This window comes from Carassius carassius, chromosome 28, assembly GCF_963082965.1.
Source record: "Carassius carassius chromosome 28, fCarCar2.1, whole genome shotgun sequence".
Classification (NCBI taxonomy): Eukaryota; Metazoa; Chordata; class Actinopteri; order Cypriniformes; family Cyprinidae; genus Carassius; species Carassius carassius.
Window position 1 is genome coordinate 25,690,600 of NC_081782.1, and position 21,197 is coordinate 25,711,796.

Here is a 21,197-nt window from a genome sequence, read left to right on the forward strand (position 1 = left end):
ATTCTTACTGCGGTTGTTTGATGAACTTGTGAAAAACTGGAGCGAGGGAGAGGAGAAAAGAAAACAGCGATAGGTTCGAATGAAGACGCTAATGACAAGCTAACGAGTGCTAACGCTTTGCAGGTGTACTGCACTCACGGAAATAAAATAAAAGTGAACGATCAAAGTTAATCTGATAAGATTGATCGATAATATCAGAAATATGGTGTGAATTAAGTTATATTTTACCACTTTAAAAAACAGAGAGTGATAGTAAGATAAAGATTCTAGAGAAAAAAATAAAATAAAAACAGCTACACGGAGCTACAATTTGCTACAGAAGGCCAACAGGAAGTAGAGAAAACACTGTCCAACAGCGACGATGTATGCTTGTATGCTTTACAAGTTTGTGAGGGTGATCTCTGTGGGAGCAGCACATAGACTCTTGGGGAGAAAATATGGTGTATTTAGAGACTATGATAGGTTTCTACTTTTCATTTCATCCTGAGAGGTAAAGAAGACAAGGCAGTGACTGAAAAATTATTTTAAGGAGAAAGACGTGATTTCTGTTTTTACCACATATACATATATTTTTTATTCCTCAATTTTCTGCCTGTCAAATGATCTTAAGTATCTAGTTTGGACCCCTTTTATTTAGAAAGTTCTCATGAATAGATTTATGTCACAGTAAAAACAAAGCCTCAGATTTCATAAACATAATTTGAACAGAATATTGCATCTACAGAGGGTTTTATCCAGCATGAAGGATCTTCCTGCAGAAAATTTTTCATGCACAGACTTCAAACTGATTGGTTTCTACAGTCTAGGAGAATGGAGACCTTTATTATTTTTGCCTTTCTTTCTGATTTTTTTATTAGCTATAACAACAAATTCTATTCTCATATATTTAATCACCTCTCAGAAGTCTCTGCATTCTCCTATGTATGTACTAATTGGTCTTATGGCTGTTGTAGACCTTATGTTGCCTATATTTTTTGTACCTAATATGCTTCTAAACTTTTTGTTTAATTGGACTGGGATATCGCTAACTGGTTGCTTGATACAAATGTTTAGCCTTCATTTTGTTGGAACATTTCAGTCCACTTTGCTTTTGTGGATGGCACTAGATCGTTACTTTGCAATTTGCAAACCTCTTTATTATCACAAATACATGGAAATCCCTAACTTTCTAAAGTTTGTTTTTGTGCCAGTAATCAGAAATGTACTCCTGGTAGTCACCACTGTCTCTCTGGCAGGAAAACTGTCATTTTGTGTAACAGATATCATTGATCATTGTTTTTGTGAACACATGGTATTGGTTCAGTTAGCATGTGGAGATATAACTATTAATAATTTTGTAGGACTTTTGACTGTTTTCTTTATCCCAACTGCAGATTTTATTCTTATCAATATTTCTTACTTTGTGATTTTCACCTCTGTGTTCAAGTCTGGCAAAACTAACATGAAGGCCTTAAACACCTGCATTACTCACTTCATTGTTATGTCAGTTACTTTGACCTTTGCCTTAATTGCATTTTTGTCATACAGAATAAGAAATAATTTTTCTCCTAGTGGTCGTGTGTTTGTGAGCACAATGTACTTACTTTTTCCAAGTTGTTTTAACCCAATAATTTATGGAGTGAGAACAAAAGAAATTAGACAAACATTTATGAAGTTCATTAAAAATGTAAAAGTATTACCATTGTAATGAATCAAATAAAAATTAATGTACATAGGTTACTGTACTATAGCATGGTAATATGCTGACTCTGTCTTGATATTGTTTTGATAAAATAATAAGAAAAAAAGTCTATTAAGTAGGTGTATTAATTACATAATTAGTATGTATATTTATTTAGATTATGTACATAAAATTTAATTTCCAGAGCAAGATATCTGGTGGTGTTAATAAACTTGCAACATCTTTCAATACACTCATGTTCAAAACAGTTATAGCATTTCCGTGGTGATTATTTTGAATGTTGCTTATAATGTTTGCTTTTAATGTTGCCGTCTCTACTAATGTGCTGATGACCTGAATCAGATGTGATTGATTAAGGAGACATTCAAAATGTACAGTTTTGAGGGGGCTTCAGCATGCAACACGGTCAGGTACAACATTGACATAAGGAAAACACATTTAGAACAGGATGTTTTAACTTTAAAATCAACAGTATATTTGATCATAGATAGCTCAGGCTGATAAAATTCAAACAAAACCATATCAAGATTTTTAGTGGCATACTACTCTTTAAAAATGTCAGGGACTAAGGGGAGTGGTTGGGGGTTTAGATATATGAAATAAAAAAATAAAAAAAAGTTGTCATTTAATTCTCTCCATCAGAACATTATCAGATGTCTACAACAAATAAAAATGACTTTTACTGTCATGCCGCTTGAAAAAAAAGAGGCATTTTTGTTTTGTTTCAAGAGTAAAGCATGATTTTCATCCTTGTAAGACTATGAGAAGGCTAAGTTAGCTTTACATTTATTACTGCCGATTGTTTACAAGCTCGATTGCATTTTATAGATCACCGCCGTGTAAATAATCTGTGCTGTTTTCTCGGTCACTTGTATTTGGATTTTATAATGATATATACAAGCGGCAGTTTCAGTGATTTAGCTAAATTGTGGTCGGGTTTCATTTAAATTTTTGTATCTGTTAATATTAAATATTTTAACTACAGTGTTGTTCTTTCATTTTCCACGACTGCAGCCATCGAATATAACACATCAGTCAAGGCAAAGGTAACAACTATTTGTGAAAATGTGCTTTGATCCTTTGTTTGATAACTTGTGGTCAAAGCACCACTTAGCGGTCAAGAGCTGCAAATGCACTTTGCATACGTGGTGGCGGTGGCACTCGCCGTGGTAGAAAAGAACACTCTGGTTGGCCACCTACTGTACGTGTTTTTAATCCATTATTTCACTTGTTGCCATTTAATTACAAATATATTTATTAGTGATGAAATAGGTTTGTTATTATACATTTTTTATTATTATTATTTTATTTTATTAGGGGCCAAATACCGGAGGTGCTTAGGCACCTATTGTATCCATTAGCGTGATTTTTTTTCTTCAAGTTGATTAGTCATATAGTTTCTGAATAGCAAGTCAATGAATTCTGTGAAAAACATGCAAAAGTGGACATGAGGCTATATCTCCACAACAGTTTGCCATTTTGAGATCAAACTTGGTGTGTGTTATAACAAGCATGACCTGAGACTACCTGCAGTGTTTCGCGCTGTGCCCCCTAGTGGTCAGAAGATATGAAAAATGCTAATTTTTGCTCATTACTTCTCAATGCTTTGTCCAAAAATGGTCTCTTTAGATTCAGTGCATCATGCCGAATCGAATGATACCCAGTTTTCCCATGTCAGCAATTTTGGGTGTCGGCCATTTTGAATTATGTTCTAAAATGCTGTATTTTACTAACGCATTAGCGTATCATTATTACTAATTACAAAAATCTTCGGCTTCATACCTTCATGGTTCTCAAAGAGTTTGGGGGCAGCGCCACCTTGTGGTCAAAAGTTATGATAAAATTGAGAAAAATGCAAATTACTTTTGGTTACATTAACCTATTGTAATTGGACTGATATTGCTATATTCCATGGATTAAGACGAGAACACAGATACCAGTTTTACCAATATTGGCTGAACTTCCCGTCCACCATTTTGATTCATGTTGACAACTTACTTTTTGAACTCCTCCTAAATAGTTGGTCCGATTTTCATCAAATTTGGCTCGGATCATCTTCAGACAAAGCTGGCAAAATGTTATGGATTTTGTGTCTATACACAAAATTGTTTTCATTTACCACATGAACGAATTTGCTGAAAAGATGCCAATCTGCATCTGAGGGCTATATCTCTGCAAAGATTTGATATATTTACACCTAACTTTGTATTTGCCATTGTCACTTCATACTGACCACGGCACATCAATTTTGGTAACAGCGCCACCTATTGGCCAAGAGTAATAAACCATTCATTAACCTTTAATTATGAAATTTCCCAAAATGCAAATTACTTTTGATTGCATTAGGCTATTGTAATGAAACTGTTCTCAAAATATTCCTTGGGTCATGCCAACAACATACATACCAATTTTTGCTTAGGATTTCTGAACTAGCTGTCCACCATTTTGATTTATGTTAAACACCTACTTTTTCTAACTGCTCCTCAACTTTTGGTTCGATTTTTACCAAAATTGAGTCAGATCATCTTTAGACTGTACTGACAAAAAGTTGTGCACTTTGCGTTGATTGACAAAGATTGTTTGGAGACATGGTGCCAAAATGAGTCTGAGGCTATATCTTTGCGAAGGATTGACATAATGACAACAAACTTTGTGTCTGCCATTGTCTCCTCACACAGAACACACCAAGATGACTTGATTACAGTGCCACATGTTGGTCAAAAGTGATTTTATCATATTGCTAGAGGTTGAATTTATGATTTTTCAGCCATTTCAATTGCAATCATCCTAAAATTGCTTCTGTTACTCATTGTTGCATTTGGTCTGATGCTCCATGCCATCCTTAACTCTTAATTTTGCTGCTGGAGTGCTTGGCCCAATAATTGCTGCTTGCAGCTATATTTATTTGTCACAATCAGCAGCTGACCCAAACCACAGATATATTACTTTAGCTTGGTCAAATTCAAATTAATACCAATATATCTAAGATAACTGAGCCCTTGGTGATGTCAACTGTGCCTCCAGGTCCAATCTAATCTTAAACCTGTGCTCCCTGGAGTGCTACTTAATGTGTTTACTGGCAAGGTAGTATCTTTGACCTTTGATATAGTAACAAAAACCTAGTGGGCCATTGAGATGGGCTTAATCAAACAAAAGTACAGTAATTAGAGCAGTGTTTCCTAACCTGTATCACATAACCTGAATAGCAGAAAACAGGTACACAAGACAATGCAAAAACAGATCATGTAACCACAACCTAAACACATCACAACCCTGTGGCGCTGCAATTGTCGACAAGCCGTGGCATGCCACAAAAGCTATGCTTAAGGTCGTAACCTTCCCAAAGCCCCAGTGCAAATTCACTGACCTTGCTATCAAAGGGGCCAAAGTGTGAGTACCTCGCTGCTGGAGAAGGCCACGCTGTTGTTCCGCCCACACAAAGTTAGTGGAAGGGTTTTCAACCTTCGGAGAAAGATTGCTTCAAATCTTCCCTATTTTTTCTTACAGCTTGGCAAGACGATGAGGAAGCGAGCCTTAGGAAAAGGTCGCTACGGAGACCACATCCTACACGTAGGGAGGTGACATGTGGAGATACTGATATGGACTGACCCGGGGGGGCAGTACTACAAATGGAATGGGTCTCTGAGGCAGGTCCTACCTTAGAGTAGGGATGGAACAGCTGCCAGAAGAGACTGACAGAGTGGGTCTGTCAAGGGAAGACACGGGTTTACCAAGAGGGAAACCTTACCGTGGAAGAATACACATATGGAATTAACCATAGGGAATCAAGCCATATGGACACCTCGCCCAGTACAGGGGCTGACCGGGGCTCCGGGCATGTTAACACCAGTACTGCGCCTGATGACAGACTGCTCCGCCAAGTGCCAGGCACTCACATCCCCGTGTTAGGGGGAATGGCGCAGCAAGCGTGACACCCAGCCAGCCCTTCCTGCCAATTACCTGTTACCCAACACACAGGAAGAAACTGGCTCTACATGAAGGTTGTAAAACCTTGCAAAGGTGTTAGTTGTCGCCCTGCCCACAGCTCGACAGATGTCTGCCAGAGAGGCTCCGTGCGCCAGCGCATAGGAGGAGGCCACACTCCATGTGGAGTGGGCCCTCACCCCCAGGGGGCACAGCTCGCCTTGGGAATGGTACACCATGGTGACGGCATCCACTATCCAGTGGGCCAACCTCTGCTTGGACACAGCCTTCCCCTTCTGCTGACCTCCAAAGCAGACCAGGAGCTGCTCCAAGCTTCAGAAGCTCTGGGTGTGGTCCACGTATATGCGAAGCACTCTTACAGGATACAGCAACACCAAGGCTGGATCTGCCTCCTCCAGGGGCAGCGCTTGCAGGTTCACCACCTGGTCTCAGAAGGGAGGGGTGGGAACCTTGGGCATGTATCCCGGTCGTGGTCTCAGGACAATGTGAGATTAGGCCGGTCCGAACACAAGGCACTCTTCACTTACCGAAAATGTTTGGATGTCCCCGACCCTCTTGATGGAATTGAGCGTGACCAGGAGCGATGTCTTGAGAGACAGGAACTTAACCTTCTGGCACCCCTCAGGAACCTAACATTCAGGTCATGCCTCCCCAGGGACCGGCCGTCCACTGCAGTCCACTGCTGTGCGAGCAGGCTCACTGGGGGAAACGCATACTTGCGTAGAGCACGAGGCCAGCTGTGTGCAAGTGTAACCGTGCCCAGGGGGCCTGGGACAGTGTATAGTACAGCTGTCAGTGGGAGGACTCATAGGAAGCGAACAGGTCTACCTGGGCTTCCCCAAATCCACTCCAGATCTCATGGACCATCTGGGGATGGAGTCACCATTCCCTTGGAAAGGTGAGCTGTCGTGAGAGTGCATCGGCTGCACGATTGAGCTCTCCCGAGATGTGGATAGCGCGCAGCGACTTGAGCCGCATCTGACACCATTGATGTGCCAAAGCAGTCGAGGTCCTGTCCAGGACCCTGAAGCTTGTCTTTTTGCTTTAGCTGGTTTCAATTGTATTTCCAGTTGCAAATGGTCACACGGCAACAGCAGGTTGCGATGCAATATCCTACGTCCTCTTGCTTTGCCCTGTTCTGATATTACTTCATATATTGGCATGTCTGTTCCCACCTGACGGATAACTTTGTGAATGCAATCCTCCCAGTGATTTCGGAGCTTGCCTGTTCCACCCCTGGGTGTCAAATTCCTGACGAGAACCCGGTCACCCTTGTGCAATACAGAACTCCTCGCTTTGTTGACATAATTTCTCTTACACTTTTCAGCACATTTTTTTGCATTTGTCGTTGTGATCTCATACGCCTCTTGCATCTGTTCTTTCCACCTCCTCATATACTCCTGATGATCAGCAGTCCCAGCCTCTGGTGTCAAGCCAAATAACAAGTCCACAGGTAATCTTGGTGATCTTCCAAACAGGAGGTAAAAGGGGGAGAAACCTGTGACTTCACATCGAGTGCTGTTATATGCGTAGATAAGCTTGGGCAATGACTCCCTCCAATTTATTTTCTGCCTCTCTGTGAGCGTTCTCGGCATTTGCAGTAGTGTTCTGTTCAGACGCTCCACCTGCCCATTACCTTGTGGGTGATACGGTGTTGTTCTCGAGCCCATCACTCCACAGTTCCTCTTCAGCTGTGCAAACAACTGGTTTTTGAATTCCCCTCCCTGATCATGATGGATCCTCAGAGGGAACCCAAACTTCAGCGCGTAATCATTAAATATCTTATCAGCAACAGATTTTGCAGATTTCGATGTGGTGGGGTAGGCTTGTGCATAGCGTGTGTAATGATCTACGATTACCAATATGTATTAATATCTACCTGTACACTTGTCTAGATGCAGAAAGTCAATAGATACAAGCTCGAATGGCTGAGTGGTGACAATCGGTGTGAGTGGGGCTCTTGTTTCTCGACAAGGTTTTTTCTGTTTAAGGCAGGTACAGTTTTGAGTGACATAGTGTTCAATCTCTCTCTGCATGTGTGGCCAGAAGAAGCGATCCCGAACAAGTGATGTTGTGCGTTCCACACCTTGGTGTCCCATGTCATTGTAGAGCTGTCTCATAACTGTTGATTTTTGTGTCCTGGTTGCAGTCTTTCTATGAAGTATCCCATCTCCATCAAAGCTAAGTTTCTCCCAGTCACGGAGGAGACACCTGCTCCGGGCACCAAATGATTTTAAGCATGTCTTTATCCATCTCCGCACACCCAGTAGCCATAATGGACCAATCAGTGTGTGAAACATTAATTTCCACAGCTTGTACTGTAGTTTGCACAGAAGGGGAGGACATTTCCTCTGAACATTCTTCAATCATTGTCTCTATGTCACAGGGCATTCTTGAAAGGCCATCAGCATCACAGTTCTTTCTGCCAGGGCGATATTTTATTGTTATGTCGAAGTCTGCTAATTCGGCAACCCACCTCTGTCCTGTTGCGTTCAACTTGGCCGTCGATAACATGTAGGTAAGTGTGTTGTTGTCCGTATATACAGTGCAATATGAGTTAAGTAGTCTCGAAAGCGCTCTGCAACGGCCCACTTCAGAGCCAGAAATTCAAGTTTCCCTGAATGAAGGTTCTACTGAAGACCAGGGTGTCGTCTAAATATGGTATACAGATCTCATCCCTCAGCCCCTCCAAGCATTCTTCCATACAGCACTGAAAGGCGGCTGGAGCATTCATTAGGCCAAAGGAAATTCTGATCCACTCATAGAGACCCCATGGCGTGATGAAAGTGTCTGCTCTCCTTCGCCATAAAGCCCTGATGGTACGCTTTCCCTTGATCCAAAAGAGAGAACCACGAGTTTCCTCCTAGGCCATCCATTATGTCTTGCATTCTGGGGATATGCTGGCGCTCAGGGAGGGTCTTTCTGTTCACTTCACGAAAATCTATACACAGTTGGAGACTCCCATCCTTTTTTCGAATGCACACGACTGGTGATGCGTACGGTGAGTTAGACTTCTCTACCCAACCCTGAGTGATGAGGTCATTCAAGTAGTCCTTCATTTCCCGGTAAAGTGGCTTAGGCACAGAGAGGTATGCGAGTGACAGGCTCGGTGTCTTTCAGGGAGATGCAGAGTTTTTCTATATAACCAATATCATCCTCTGTTCTTGAAAAGGAGGCACACTCCTCTCGTAACATCTTATTAAATACCTCACGTTCTGGCTCATTGAGGTGGCCCAGGTCCACAGGTGGATCCCAAACATTACCTGTAGTCTGAGTGTTATCAGCTCTGATGTGATTTGTTGTAGCTGAAGGTGGAGGGCAGGACATCTCTAATGGAGGCGGGGTAGACTGCTTGGACCTGCTGGACATTCCCCATTACAGTTTTCCCTGCTAACATCATGTCATGATCTTTAATATTCTGCACACTGACAGTAATAGAGGGTGTTTTGCTGCCCTTATTCACCTTCACGAGTATGTCACATAGTTCAAGTCCCTCTGTCCTGCCGGGGGTTCTAACTCGCTCTACGACAGCAGTTACCTGCTGTACAAAAGCCGGTGCTTTGCCTGGAAAGGCTGCCCTTGCTGTTCTACTTAACCCTTCCCTGTCAGTAGTGTTTGACTGTTTCAGTTCACTGTCTATAATAATCCTAATCACATTAGACACAATGATAGGTTGAACAAGCTTACCACCCTTTATTAAAGTGTGGGTACAATAACCTCTATGTTGGATGCAACCCTTGAAGCTAATCTAAAAGTTACTTTGACCCAACCGGTGTATTACATGCTCTCCCCATTTGCTGCCTGTATGTCAAAAGTCTGTGTTATATCCAGAATTTCGGTTATGTCTCTTAGTCTTGCTTCTGGCAGGTGTGTTTCTTTCCATCGCTCATCAATTATGGTTACTTGGGAGCCTGAGTCCCACCAAGCCTGAAAACTTTGGCCTTGGATGAAGCAGTTAACCATGTGCTTTCCCCCTACCAATGGCGCCCTTGTAGCCCTCTTTGGAGTGGTATTTGTAGTCATACATGAGAGTGCTCGACATTCTCTTTTGTGTGCTGTCCAATTATCAACTTGAAATGGCGTAGAACAGTAAAACACTTTCTTACAGGATGCACATTGCTTCAAGATTAGTCCTTCACCCCCCTGTCCCAAATTCACACATTGCTGGGACATTGCTGCATTACTGGTCACTCCCTGTCCCGTGCGAGTGACGTTGCCCCATTTAAAGGCTCATCTCCAAACTGTCTCTGTCCCCTTGCTCGACAACCAGCCAGAAAGTCCTCGCTACTGCCACACCTGTAACAGTGCATGCAATAATCTTCGGCTCCACTCTGTAGACAACCAAAACATTTTCTCCTTTGGCCACGATTTGATGGGGGGAAGCTGGGCTGTGGGGCAAACCTTTGCTGATACTGAGTAGTTCCTCCTCTGTGTCTGGGGCCCGCAGTAAACCAGTATCCCTGAGCCGAGTCCTGCACCTGTTGACATGATAAATGCAGTCCTGATGTGCCATCAGCCCCCCCTGCTGGCGGTTGTTGTTTAGGCATCTGCTGGGGCTGTTTCATGGACTCCCTAATGTGAGACACTTCAGCTTTAAGATCTTTCAACAGAGCCATCTCAGATTTAATTTCCTCATGCTGGGAAAGGACAGCTGGGGAAACTTTAGACTTTTGTTGAGTTGGTGGGTTTTCATTCTTTTCAGCAGGAGCATCGCTTGACTGAACTGAATGGATGGTAACAGGTCTTTGTTGTCCTGACAATTTTTTCTTGTTCTGCCTCTCAGTCTCATAAGCACATGCTGTATTCAAAAGTTCATCAGCAATGTCAGCTTGCTCCAAATAAGGCTGAAGATCCCGCCTGATGTTGTCATTCTGCAGGCCAGTTAGCATAGTGTGAAGAAACTTCTGAACTAACCCAGGGTCATATTGGAGGCCCGACTCAGATTCCTATGAAGCAAACAAATGTTTTTGTCTCAGGTCGAAAGTTCGAATAAGGAAGTTCTGTGGGCTTTCTTTGTTGCCCTGCACCTCTGAGGTCAACTGCTTATAAAGGTCGGTTGCACTTTTCTCTTGATAATGACATCTGAGTATTCGTCTCAGTGTGGGTAAGGTCAGGTTGGTTTTGCCCTCTAAATAGCTGCAGAGATGCATGCCTGGGGATATCGCTCTTATCACTGCATCTATTATCTCAAGTTCGGGAACCCCTTGCTTAAACCATGTTCAATATGACGTGCTAAACTTGAAAAAGTCAGCTTGTCTTTCTTACCAGGCTCACCGATTTGGCCAGCTATCTTAAAATCCTTTTGCCATGGGTAGGGTGCAGGACTGTGGACTACACTCTGTGGTGACTGTCTGGTGTGGGTAATGCTTTTAATTCCTTTTGTTTCTGGCTTATTGTTCTCATTCTGTTTCTGTGCGCTTGCTAATTGAAGCTGTAAGGCCTCAATTCCCTCCAATATTCTTTTCTCCTCCCAGTCCTGTTGCTCGCCTACTTCTTTTGATGTGCCAGCTTTACCAGCTATCTGGAGCTCAGAAATTTTGTCTTGAAGATGGACTAAGTCAGCAATACCTTTATCCTCAAGCTCGTCTAGCTCCGCTCTCTGTATGTGGTTTGAAATTAGTGTGATGAGAGTAGTTCGGTTCTTGTTGGTAACATGTTTAAACTCTGCTCCAGCAATGATTAGATAGTCACACAGCTCCACGAAACTTTCTCGGGGCAACAGATACAATGCCCTTATTACTTCAAGCTGTAACTCCTCTAACCCTGTCGACTCCATCTTCCCAGCTGAGTGTGTGTGCTAGCAGTGAAGTGGTACCTTCCAATTTTTGGGTAATAATAGCAGCTCTCCTGGTATGCGGAAATACCTCAGATCACATGCACGCTGCCCAAGACAATCGGAATACCACTGTCGCTGATTCGCCACCTGCTTCTGATGTTTGGGGGTTGTTTAAAAGGGATGTGTGACAGCTGGGGACATCTGTTGTAGATGCTAAACCACACTGCACACCATCCCAGCGGTGCCTCCAAATGTTACGCCACTGTAAAAGAGGAATTAGAAAGTAAAACACGGACACGATGTAGCTTCAGTCAAGTCCAATGTTGTAATGTATTTACCATGAACAGCATAACAGCATATTTACACAGTATCACACTTAAACATGTTATTTTCCCTTTGCGTGACATAATAATGTCTCTCTAAGAAACTACACAATTAGGAAAAATATCAGCTGGTCAGTTATAACTCCATATCACTAAAATACCTGAGTTAACCTTTAAAGTGAGTTACCTAAAAAATATATATCACAATATGTTTAAAGCATCTTAAAACAGTATTGGCAGATAACATTGAAAAAGTACATTCAATAAAACAAATTATTTAAACAAAAATAGATTTAACGTTTAGAAACAAACAGCACAATAGAATATATTCTGTAATGCTAAATACTGTTGTTTTATAGTCATTAATTCAGAATACACTTAAAATTTTACCCTCAGTAGTAGCATTGCACTTAAACAGATAAACTATCTTGCCTCTTCACATTAAACACCAATTTCTCTTATCCCTCAGATATAAAACATATACACACAGAGAAAATGGCAGCTGCGGTGTACCGCCATGCTTTAACTTTATCCATGTGCTACACCATGTGCTACACAATTAGCATGGGCTAGAGAGGTAAAACACTTCACGTTTAGTTGCTAAATGTGATTACATAAATTACTACAATCATTAACATTTACTCCCTGCATGTTCCTTACAGTATTGAACACAAATATAAATAGTTCAAACATATTACAACCCTCGTTCTTACCTGTAATAGAGGAAATAAAAAGTAAAACACGGACACGATGAAGCTTCAGTCAAGTCCAGTGTTCTTCTTCTTCTTCTTCTTCTTCTTTCTTTTTATTGGCGGGTGGCAACCGACATTTAAGGTGCATAACCGCCACCTACTGTGCTGGAGTGTGGGCCAGAAATGTAAGCATCACAAGCGAAGAAAAAAAAAAAAAAAAAAAACCTCACTTTAGCTTCTTTCTACCTTTATAATAACTTCACCAATCAATTAAATCCTTTTCATTAAACCAGTTTCTTTCAAAAAGTTAAACAAAGCTCCCATTACCTGCTCTCCAATTTTAAAAAGATTTTTAAGGTTCAACACATTTTCCCCAAATTTCAGTAATTCCTCTTTTAATTTTATCCTTTGATTTCCATATTTAACACATTCACTAATCACATGTTCAGCTGATTCCTCTCCCCCTCCACAATCACACAAACCTGAAGGGTGCTTTTTCAATAAATACATAGTTTTATTTAATCCAGTATGTCCTAATTTCAACCTCGAAATAATGCTACTTTCTCTAGTACATCGATCTATAGATTTCCTTTTCCCTACTTCTTGCACAATATTTTTCAAATGTCGCCCTTTCTTCCCTTCATGCCATTGTCTCTGCCATGTCTTCATAATATTTTCCTTTATTTTTACTTTAACTTCAGCTTTACTTAGTGCCACTTTTGTAATTCTGTCGAGTTTCAAAGCTTGCTTAGCCAACATATCTGCTGTCTCATTTCCCTCAATCCCACTATGAGCTGGAATCCACAAAAATCTGACCGCTGCATTAATATGTTGCAGTCTATATACAGTCTCATAAATTTCGTACACAATATCAAGTCTACTATTAGATGATAACGACTGAAGAGACATTAATGATGATAAACTATCCGAGCAAATTAGAACCTTGGTAATTTTGTTTTCCTCTACCCACTGTAATACCCTTAAAATAGCTAACATTTCCACAATAAATACTGTCAAATGATCAGAGGTTCTTTCCTTAACATTAATCTTTAATTCTGGAATAGTGAATGCAAAACCAGTAACACCACTCTTAGGATCCTTTGAACCATCCGTAAATGCAGCTATAAATGAATTATATATAGACCTTATTCTGTCCTCCACTTTTTCTACCCAGTTTCCTTTCCCATTAAGTCTTTTTATTTCTCCTTGAATATTGAAGTCTATAATTAGTGGCGAAAACAACCAAGGCGGCGTACTTGAAAAAGGAACAATAGGACTGAACTTATTCTCCAGCAATTTCATTTCAATTGCTATTTTACTAGATGCCCAAGCAAAACATTCTATCTTAGCCTTCCCACTTTCCCAACAAGGAATAAGACACTTAACTGTAGGATGCCATCTTTCATTATGACCTTTTAGATTAGTCCAATAGTTCATCATCAGTTGCTCAAATCTTAAACTTAATGGAAGCTCGCCCACCTCAACTTGTAATGCACAAGCCGGAGAGGACCTTATGGCTCCACAACAAATTCGTAGTGCTTGATTTTGTACAATTTCCAGTCTCTTTAATGATGTTTTCGATGCAGATCTAAACACTATACTTCCATATTCAATCACTGGTCTTACTAAAGCCACATATATCCCTCTTAAGGCTCCTTTACTAGAACCTCACTCTATCCCAGTTAAGCACCTCATTATATTTAAAATCTTCTTACACTTTTCCTCTACTATCCTTACCTGCTCTGTCCAAGTTAGTTTAGAGTCAAACGTTACCCCTAAAAACCGAAAGTAATTTACCTGCTCAATTTGATTCCCATACAATAATACCTTAGCCACCCTATCCCTCTTTTGAGTAAAAACCATCATCTTTGTCTTTTCCACTGAAAATTTAAAACCCCATGAATAAGACCATTCTTCAATTAAACCTACAGCTTCCTGTATCTTCTCTTGAACTAACAACAAGCTCTTACCATTTTTCCAAAGGGCAGCGTCATCAGCAAATAATGATTTCCCAATATCATACCTTATTTTACTAAAAACATCATTAATCATAATAGAGAAAAGTAATGGGCTTATCACACTACCCTGCGGGGTGCCATTATCCACTTTGAATTTATTAGACACTGAAGCACCAATTTTAACCTGAATATACCTTTCAGATAGAAAAGTTTTGACCCAATTAAAAACTCTTCCCTTAATACCCATTTTATCTAATTTAATCAATAGCCCCTCTTTCCATACCATATCATAAGCTTTTTCCACATCCAAGAAAACTGCCATAACCGATTCCTTATTTATCATAGCTTTTCTAACTTCTGTTTCCAAGCAAACCACAGGGTCCATTGTTCCCCGTCCTTTCCTAAACCCACTTTGATAAGGGGATAAAAGATATTTACTTTCTATATAAAATGTCATTCTTTCTACAATCATCCGTTCCATAATTTTCCCAACATGCGACGTAAGGGCAATGGGCCTGTAATTTGCTGGATTCGTTGAATCCTTACCTGGTTTTGCTATAGGTATAATAATAGCCTCTTTCCAACTTATTGGTAATCTCCCTTCTTCCCAGCTCTTATTATATATACCTAAAAGTTTCATTTGCATTAAAATTCCAAACTGTTTCAACATACTATAACTAATCTGGGGCCTCATTTATAAAGCGTGCGTACGCACAAAACGGGGCTGGAAACGTACGTACGCCAGTTCCCACGCAAAGGTTGTGATCTATAAAAAACAAACTTGACGGGAGAATGTGCGCACCTTTAAGCAAACTTTGAGCCGTGCGTACGCACATTCTGGAGACAAAGGGAATTGGCGACACCGATGGTGAGGTCGTGAACTGAAGTTAGATTGTAGAAAATAAATGTGAGAAGAACGATTATAAGAATGAATGACATTTAATTTTCACTCCATTTCATACGTTATATCCACATTATCATGAAGATTAAATCCAACAGTGTTATTTGTGCCGATTGTTTTAGGCTATATACATCTAGTAAAATCCAAACGTAATTCAAAATGTATTAAAAGTAAAATAAAATAATAATCAGTGCTGCCTTACAGTCACATTGTCCACAACGGGAGCACAGGAGGACATGGCGCGATACATGTGATAGCCTACAGAATAGCATGAAATACCCTTTTATTAGAGAACTGCAGAACACAGTGTAAAAAGGAAATATTTTCCTTAATGTACATAGCCTATATCATAAAATGTCAAAGTCTGCAAATACAGTCATGAAGCACAATCGCTACTCATCATCGGTCCTAACTATTACGGTGTTCATTACAAAACCGTCAAGAAGCATGTGTTCACTATAACATTTTCGTTTTAAATTTTCGCCCACAAATTAATTAAGTGATTTTGTCAAGGTGTTAACGATCAGTCTATTTGCTAGAAACATATAAATTCTCCGGTGACCCGGGTATGTAATGCTTCATGATGGCACTCCTGGCACTGTTGGAGGATTACGCTAATGGCAGAATAAGGAGAGAACGAGTTTTCAGGGACCATGATGATTTCCTGGCCCATGATGATGACTGGCTAATAAGCCGATTTAGATTCCCTAGAGCTGTGCTCTTGGATCTATGTGCTGAATTGGGTCCAGTATTAGAGAGGGCAACACGCCGGAACCATGCCATCCCAGTCCAAATACAAGTCCTCACCACTCTGGGGTTCTTGGCAACCGGCTGTTTCCAGCGGGAATTGGCAGACAGGTAAATTAATAATATAAAAAAACTATAAGTAATCCTCAAATTTGTCTCTAAGACCTTTTTGTATATGAAATAATTCTATTGGAATCTATCATCTCACCCTATAGGTCTGGTATATCACAGCCGTCCCTGAGTGCCATAATATCTGTCGTTTTAAATGGTATACTTAATATGGTTAGTCGATACATCAGGTTCCCCTACACTGTGCGAGAACAGGCCGAAATTAAAACGCAATTTGCAGCAATGTCTGGTTTCCCAAATGTAATCGGCGCAATTGACTGCACTCATGTTGCTATAAGGGCACCATCTGAAAATGAATTTGCTTATGTTAATAGAAAGCATGTGCATTCTATTAATGTGCAAATCATATGTGACTCCAACATGACCCTCACAAACATTGTGGCACGCTGGCCTGGTTCAACACATGATTCCTTTATCTTGACACATAGCAGTGTAGGGAACAGACTAAATGCAGGCGCAGTACGTGATGGCTGGCTTCTTGGTGAGTTTAACAATATTAAAAAGTAGAAACTGTAACAATTTTGTTTTTAATATAATTATAACCTGCAGGCGACAGTGGCTACCCCCTGAGACGCTGGCTCCTCACCCCATTTTTAAACCCGCAGAGCGCAGAGGAAACTCATTATAACGAGGTCCACTCTCGTGCCCGCGCAGTTGTGGAGCGTGCCATCGGCATCCTGAAATGCAGATGGCGTGCTCTGGATGCCTCGGGTGGCAGACTTTTATACCATCCAGCAAAAGTGTGCAAGATTGTCAGGGCGTGTGGTGTTTTGCACAATATAGCACTGAGAAACGGTATTCCTCTCCCTCTACCCCAGCATTACGACCCCGAGCCACAGCCCCCTGGCCGACAAGAGGGATATCAACGAGGTGCAAGAATCCGTGAGGATGTCATGCGGCGTTTGTAAAGAAAGACAAAACTCAAGGTTCAGGTTTTAACTGCATCTTTTAATGATTGTGCAATTTCTTGCATCACTTCTCTCATCTGCCGTAGCTCATCTGCAACCCTGTTGACAGCGTTTATTGTCTCTCGCTGTAACTGCAGGACTGCGTCAGTGAGTACCCGACCACTTTTGGACGTGCCAGACGCAGAAGGGGCACTGCTTTGAGCCGGACGCTGTGCATCTGCATCTGAGAACCCCTCACCCTGAACCTCCTGTTCATTTACAGCTTCAGACTCCGGAAGGACTGGAGGACAAACAATTGGCAACATTTATCCATTTATCACCCCACACACTCAAATGTACAGCGTTAATGATTAAAAATCGGTTTAACCTTGCTCCTCTGTGGTTTCAGTCACGTCAGTGTCTCCCTCCTTTTCCGACACAATACCACACACGCTGACCTCCCCAATTATAGCCGCGATTTTGCTGTCCACTGATGTGAGATCAGCTGTACATGGGCCCCCACCAGTTGCAGCCACGCTCTGGCGGTGGGAGGACAGTTTTCTCTTTGCCTCCACCTTGAATGAATGAGAATCTTTATTTCACATATTTTGCATACTGTAAGCACATGTAAATAAAACTTTTTGAAAATCAATATTGCTATTTATATAGGTATATAGCCTAATAAAACACAAATGTAATATGTTGGTAAAAAAAAAATTTGTATACCTTCAGGTCGGACCATTTTTTCTTTAATTCTGCAACTGTCCGTTCTGTCCCACTGACACAATTGACGGCAGAAGCAATACTTTGCCACTCGCACTGCTTCTTTTTATTAGTGACCCCACTGCTGTGGCCACCAAATAACACAGTTTTCCGAGCCTCCACCTCCCCTACAAGTGTTTCAATCTCAGTATCTGAGAAATTACGTTTTTTTCCTCTTTTCTCACCTGTCGCCATTATTAAAATTAGGCTTACAGAAATGCACGTTTTCACTTTCTTGGATTAATTAATTGGCGGGTCGCATGCCAGTTTTCCAGGTATATATGGGATTCCACTCTCATTTACATGCTGATCAGCAATCATGAGGTGATTTGCATTGACTATTTATGGTTAAAAATGGGCGTGTACAGGGCGGGATATGAGGCTGGTTCACGTACGCACATCTGCGGGTGATCTGTGATTTATAAAGGGAACATTGCTTACAGGTGTGCGTACGCACGGTTTTATAAATCGGAATATTTTTTGGCGTACGCCATTTTTGGCTTTTGGGCGCACGTAAACTTTTAGTAAAGATCCTACGCATAGTTTTATAAATGAGACCCCAGATCTTTTCCTGGAGCAGTTACCTTAGCTTTATCTATTGCCCGTTTCATTTCACTTAATGTAAAAGGGGAATCCATAGCATCCTCTGTACTTTCCTTTCTTATTAGTGCCTCTGGGTATGCATCTCTAGTCACTTCTCTTCCTCTTTTCCCAGCCTCTGACAGATTACTAGAACTATGAATTTCAACCAAGGCCTTATGATATCAGCTTTTTCCCTATTTGTTACTGCTATGGTTTCACCTCCTTTTAAAACTGGAAACTGCCAGTCCTTTCTAATTCCCCTCATTTTCCTTATCATTCCCCACACATTTCCTAATGGAGTCGTTCTACCTATTTTATTACAATATTCTCTCCAACTGTCTCTTTTTGCCTTCTTTACTACTTTCCTAACTTGAACCTGGGCCTTTTTGTATTCTATCAATCTTTGGAAGTTAAGATTACTCTTCAGCATTTTAAATGCCTTATTTCTTACTTTAATGCTTTTCCCACACTCTTCCGTCCACCATGGAACTGGTTTCCTATTCATTTTTCCTTTGCTTTTTGAATACATAAGTTAGCCACTCTAATCAGTACTTCTTTAAACTTTTCTTCAATTTCATCTATATCCTGGCTTAAATCAATTTCACTACTCGCCTCCTCACATAGATATTCAAATTTACCCCACATAGCCTTATTTAATATCCATTTATCCTCTCTTCCTTCTTCCCTCTCATCCTTTCTCACACCTAACTTACATACAACAGGAAAATGATCACTACCCATAGTTGATTCCTCCCATAACTCCCACTCACAAATACCTGCCACCTCTTTTGACACTAGTGTTAAATCAAGTGCTGAACTTTTACCCGTGTGAACATCTATTCTTGTGCTTCTCCCATCATTAATGCATACCAAATCAAACTCATCCAACAACTGTTCTACTATTAGCCCATTTAAATCAGTTCTCCCCCCTCCCCATAATGAACTATGGGCATTAAAATCTCCACATAAAACAATGCGGTCACTTGCTAGTTCAACAATCTGATTTAATTTATTACCATCTAATCTTCTACATGGATTATAATAATTTACCACAGAAAACTTCTCTTGCTTAGTCCATATTTTAACAATAATATACTCTTCCTCCCTTCCTTTTGATATAACTTGCTATGGAATATTCTTCTTGATAAATGTAGCACACCCACCCCCTACACCATCTTCCCTATCATTCCTTACACTACCATAATTATATATACTAAAATCTAATTTCTGTGATAACCATGTTTCTTGTATACAGATTACATCAGGTGTAGTTGGTAACGAACTGATAAAATACTTAAATTCTTGCCCATTTGCCACCAAGCTTCTTGCATTCCATTGAAGAATAAGAACCATAATATCAGCCAACAGATGAAGCTTCCTGACTGGCCTGAGCACTTAACTCATTCCTCACCTCTTCCCAGGACAAATCATTCAGGCTAAGATGGTTCACTGCTGCCTTTACTATTATTTGTATCCTTTCCGTTTTTGACTTTGCCTCAGTGGTAGCATTGATGACCCCTGCTATAAAGATGACTAATTTCCTTAAATCAACCAGAACTTTACCCCCTTTTATCTGTTCATGTTGATCATTATTCAGATTCTCACTTGCCTCATTTACTACTCTTTCATCCCTGTGATTCACCAGTCCAACGGCCTCTGCATATGATATTTTATTTTTCACTCTGACCTGCTAAATCTCAACCTGCCTTTTCATTACTTCACATCCCCCATATGCCACACTGTGATTTCCTCCACAGTTACAGCATTTCAGTTGCACATCCCTTCTACTTTTCTCATAATCATGGTCCTCACCACATCTAGCACACCTTCTTTTCCCTTTGCAATTCATGGCTGTGTGACCAAACCTCTGGCATTTAAAACATCTCAAAGGTTTAGGAACGTATTCTCTCACATTATACATCATATATCCTAGGGATACTCGGTTAGGAAGCATTTCATCCTCAAATTCCAACAACACACTTTCACTTACTTGTCTCACCCCATTCTTAAAGCTGGTCAATCTTCGGGCATCTTTCACTTTCCCTCCTTTTAAGTTTGCTTTTATTTCATCCACATTTACATCAACAGGGATCCCCCAAATCACCCCCCTATTCCACATGTTTCTCTTCTCCACGCGACTAACGCTACTTACTTTAAACCTTCCTATCTCCTTCATTCTACAGGCCATTTCTCTTTGATCTTCATTTTTGCATATTATTAAAAGGTTTCCATCCCTCAAAACTTTGGCCATTTTGACATCTCCCACTTGGTTTTTTAATATTGTAGTCAACTTCACTGGATTCAAACCAAGCACTCCATTTTCTTCCTCAAATCTAAGTATTACTTTGCACTCATCATCTATCTTCAAATTATCATCCTTTCCATCCACTTTAGTCATCATCCCTTTGAATTTCTTTGACCCCTCTTTTCCACTTTCACCACCCCGTTTCTCTCTTATTCTATCTCTTTCCTGACTAAACTCCATATGATCTTCATTCTCAGTGTCATCCGAGTTAGCCCATTCTGGCCCATTTCCAGCACAGCTTTGCCTACCCGACATCGTTTTCACTCCTTTGTCACGTTTCCCCATTTCTTCCAATAAAGTTCCTTGTCTTCTCTTCATTAGGTGACAGCAACTCGAAGAACTTTTATCATCGCTTCTTCAACTTTTCTTCCTGCGTAAACTTTCCAAAGGGTAAGTCTCCAGTCACCAAACTTCCAACAAAATGGCTCACCCAACGGACTCGTCACTCCCAAGTCCAGTGTTGTAATGGACGACCGTAAGCCACACGTTCCGCACACTGGCTGAACGAG

General features: G+C 40.8%; 1 protein-coding gene across 1 annotated transcript; it reads left to right on the forward strand.

The window, feature by feature from the left end:
* The first annotated feature begins 739 nt into the window (after positions 1–739).
* On the forward strand, positions 740–1,687 carry LOC132107553 (olfactory receptor 52K2-like). Its single transcript, XM_059513668.1, has one exon. The coding sequence runs from the start codon at positions 740–742 to the stop codon at positions 1,685–1,687; it is 948 nt and encodes a 315-aa protein (XP_059369651.1).
* The last annotated feature ends 19,510 nt before the right edge of the window (positions 1,688–21,197 follow it).

Coding starts and splice junctions, on each gene's coding strand:
- LOC132107553 (XM_059513668.1), top strand. CDS start 740: ATGAAGGATCTTCCTGCAGAAAATTTTTCATGCACAGACTTCAAACTG.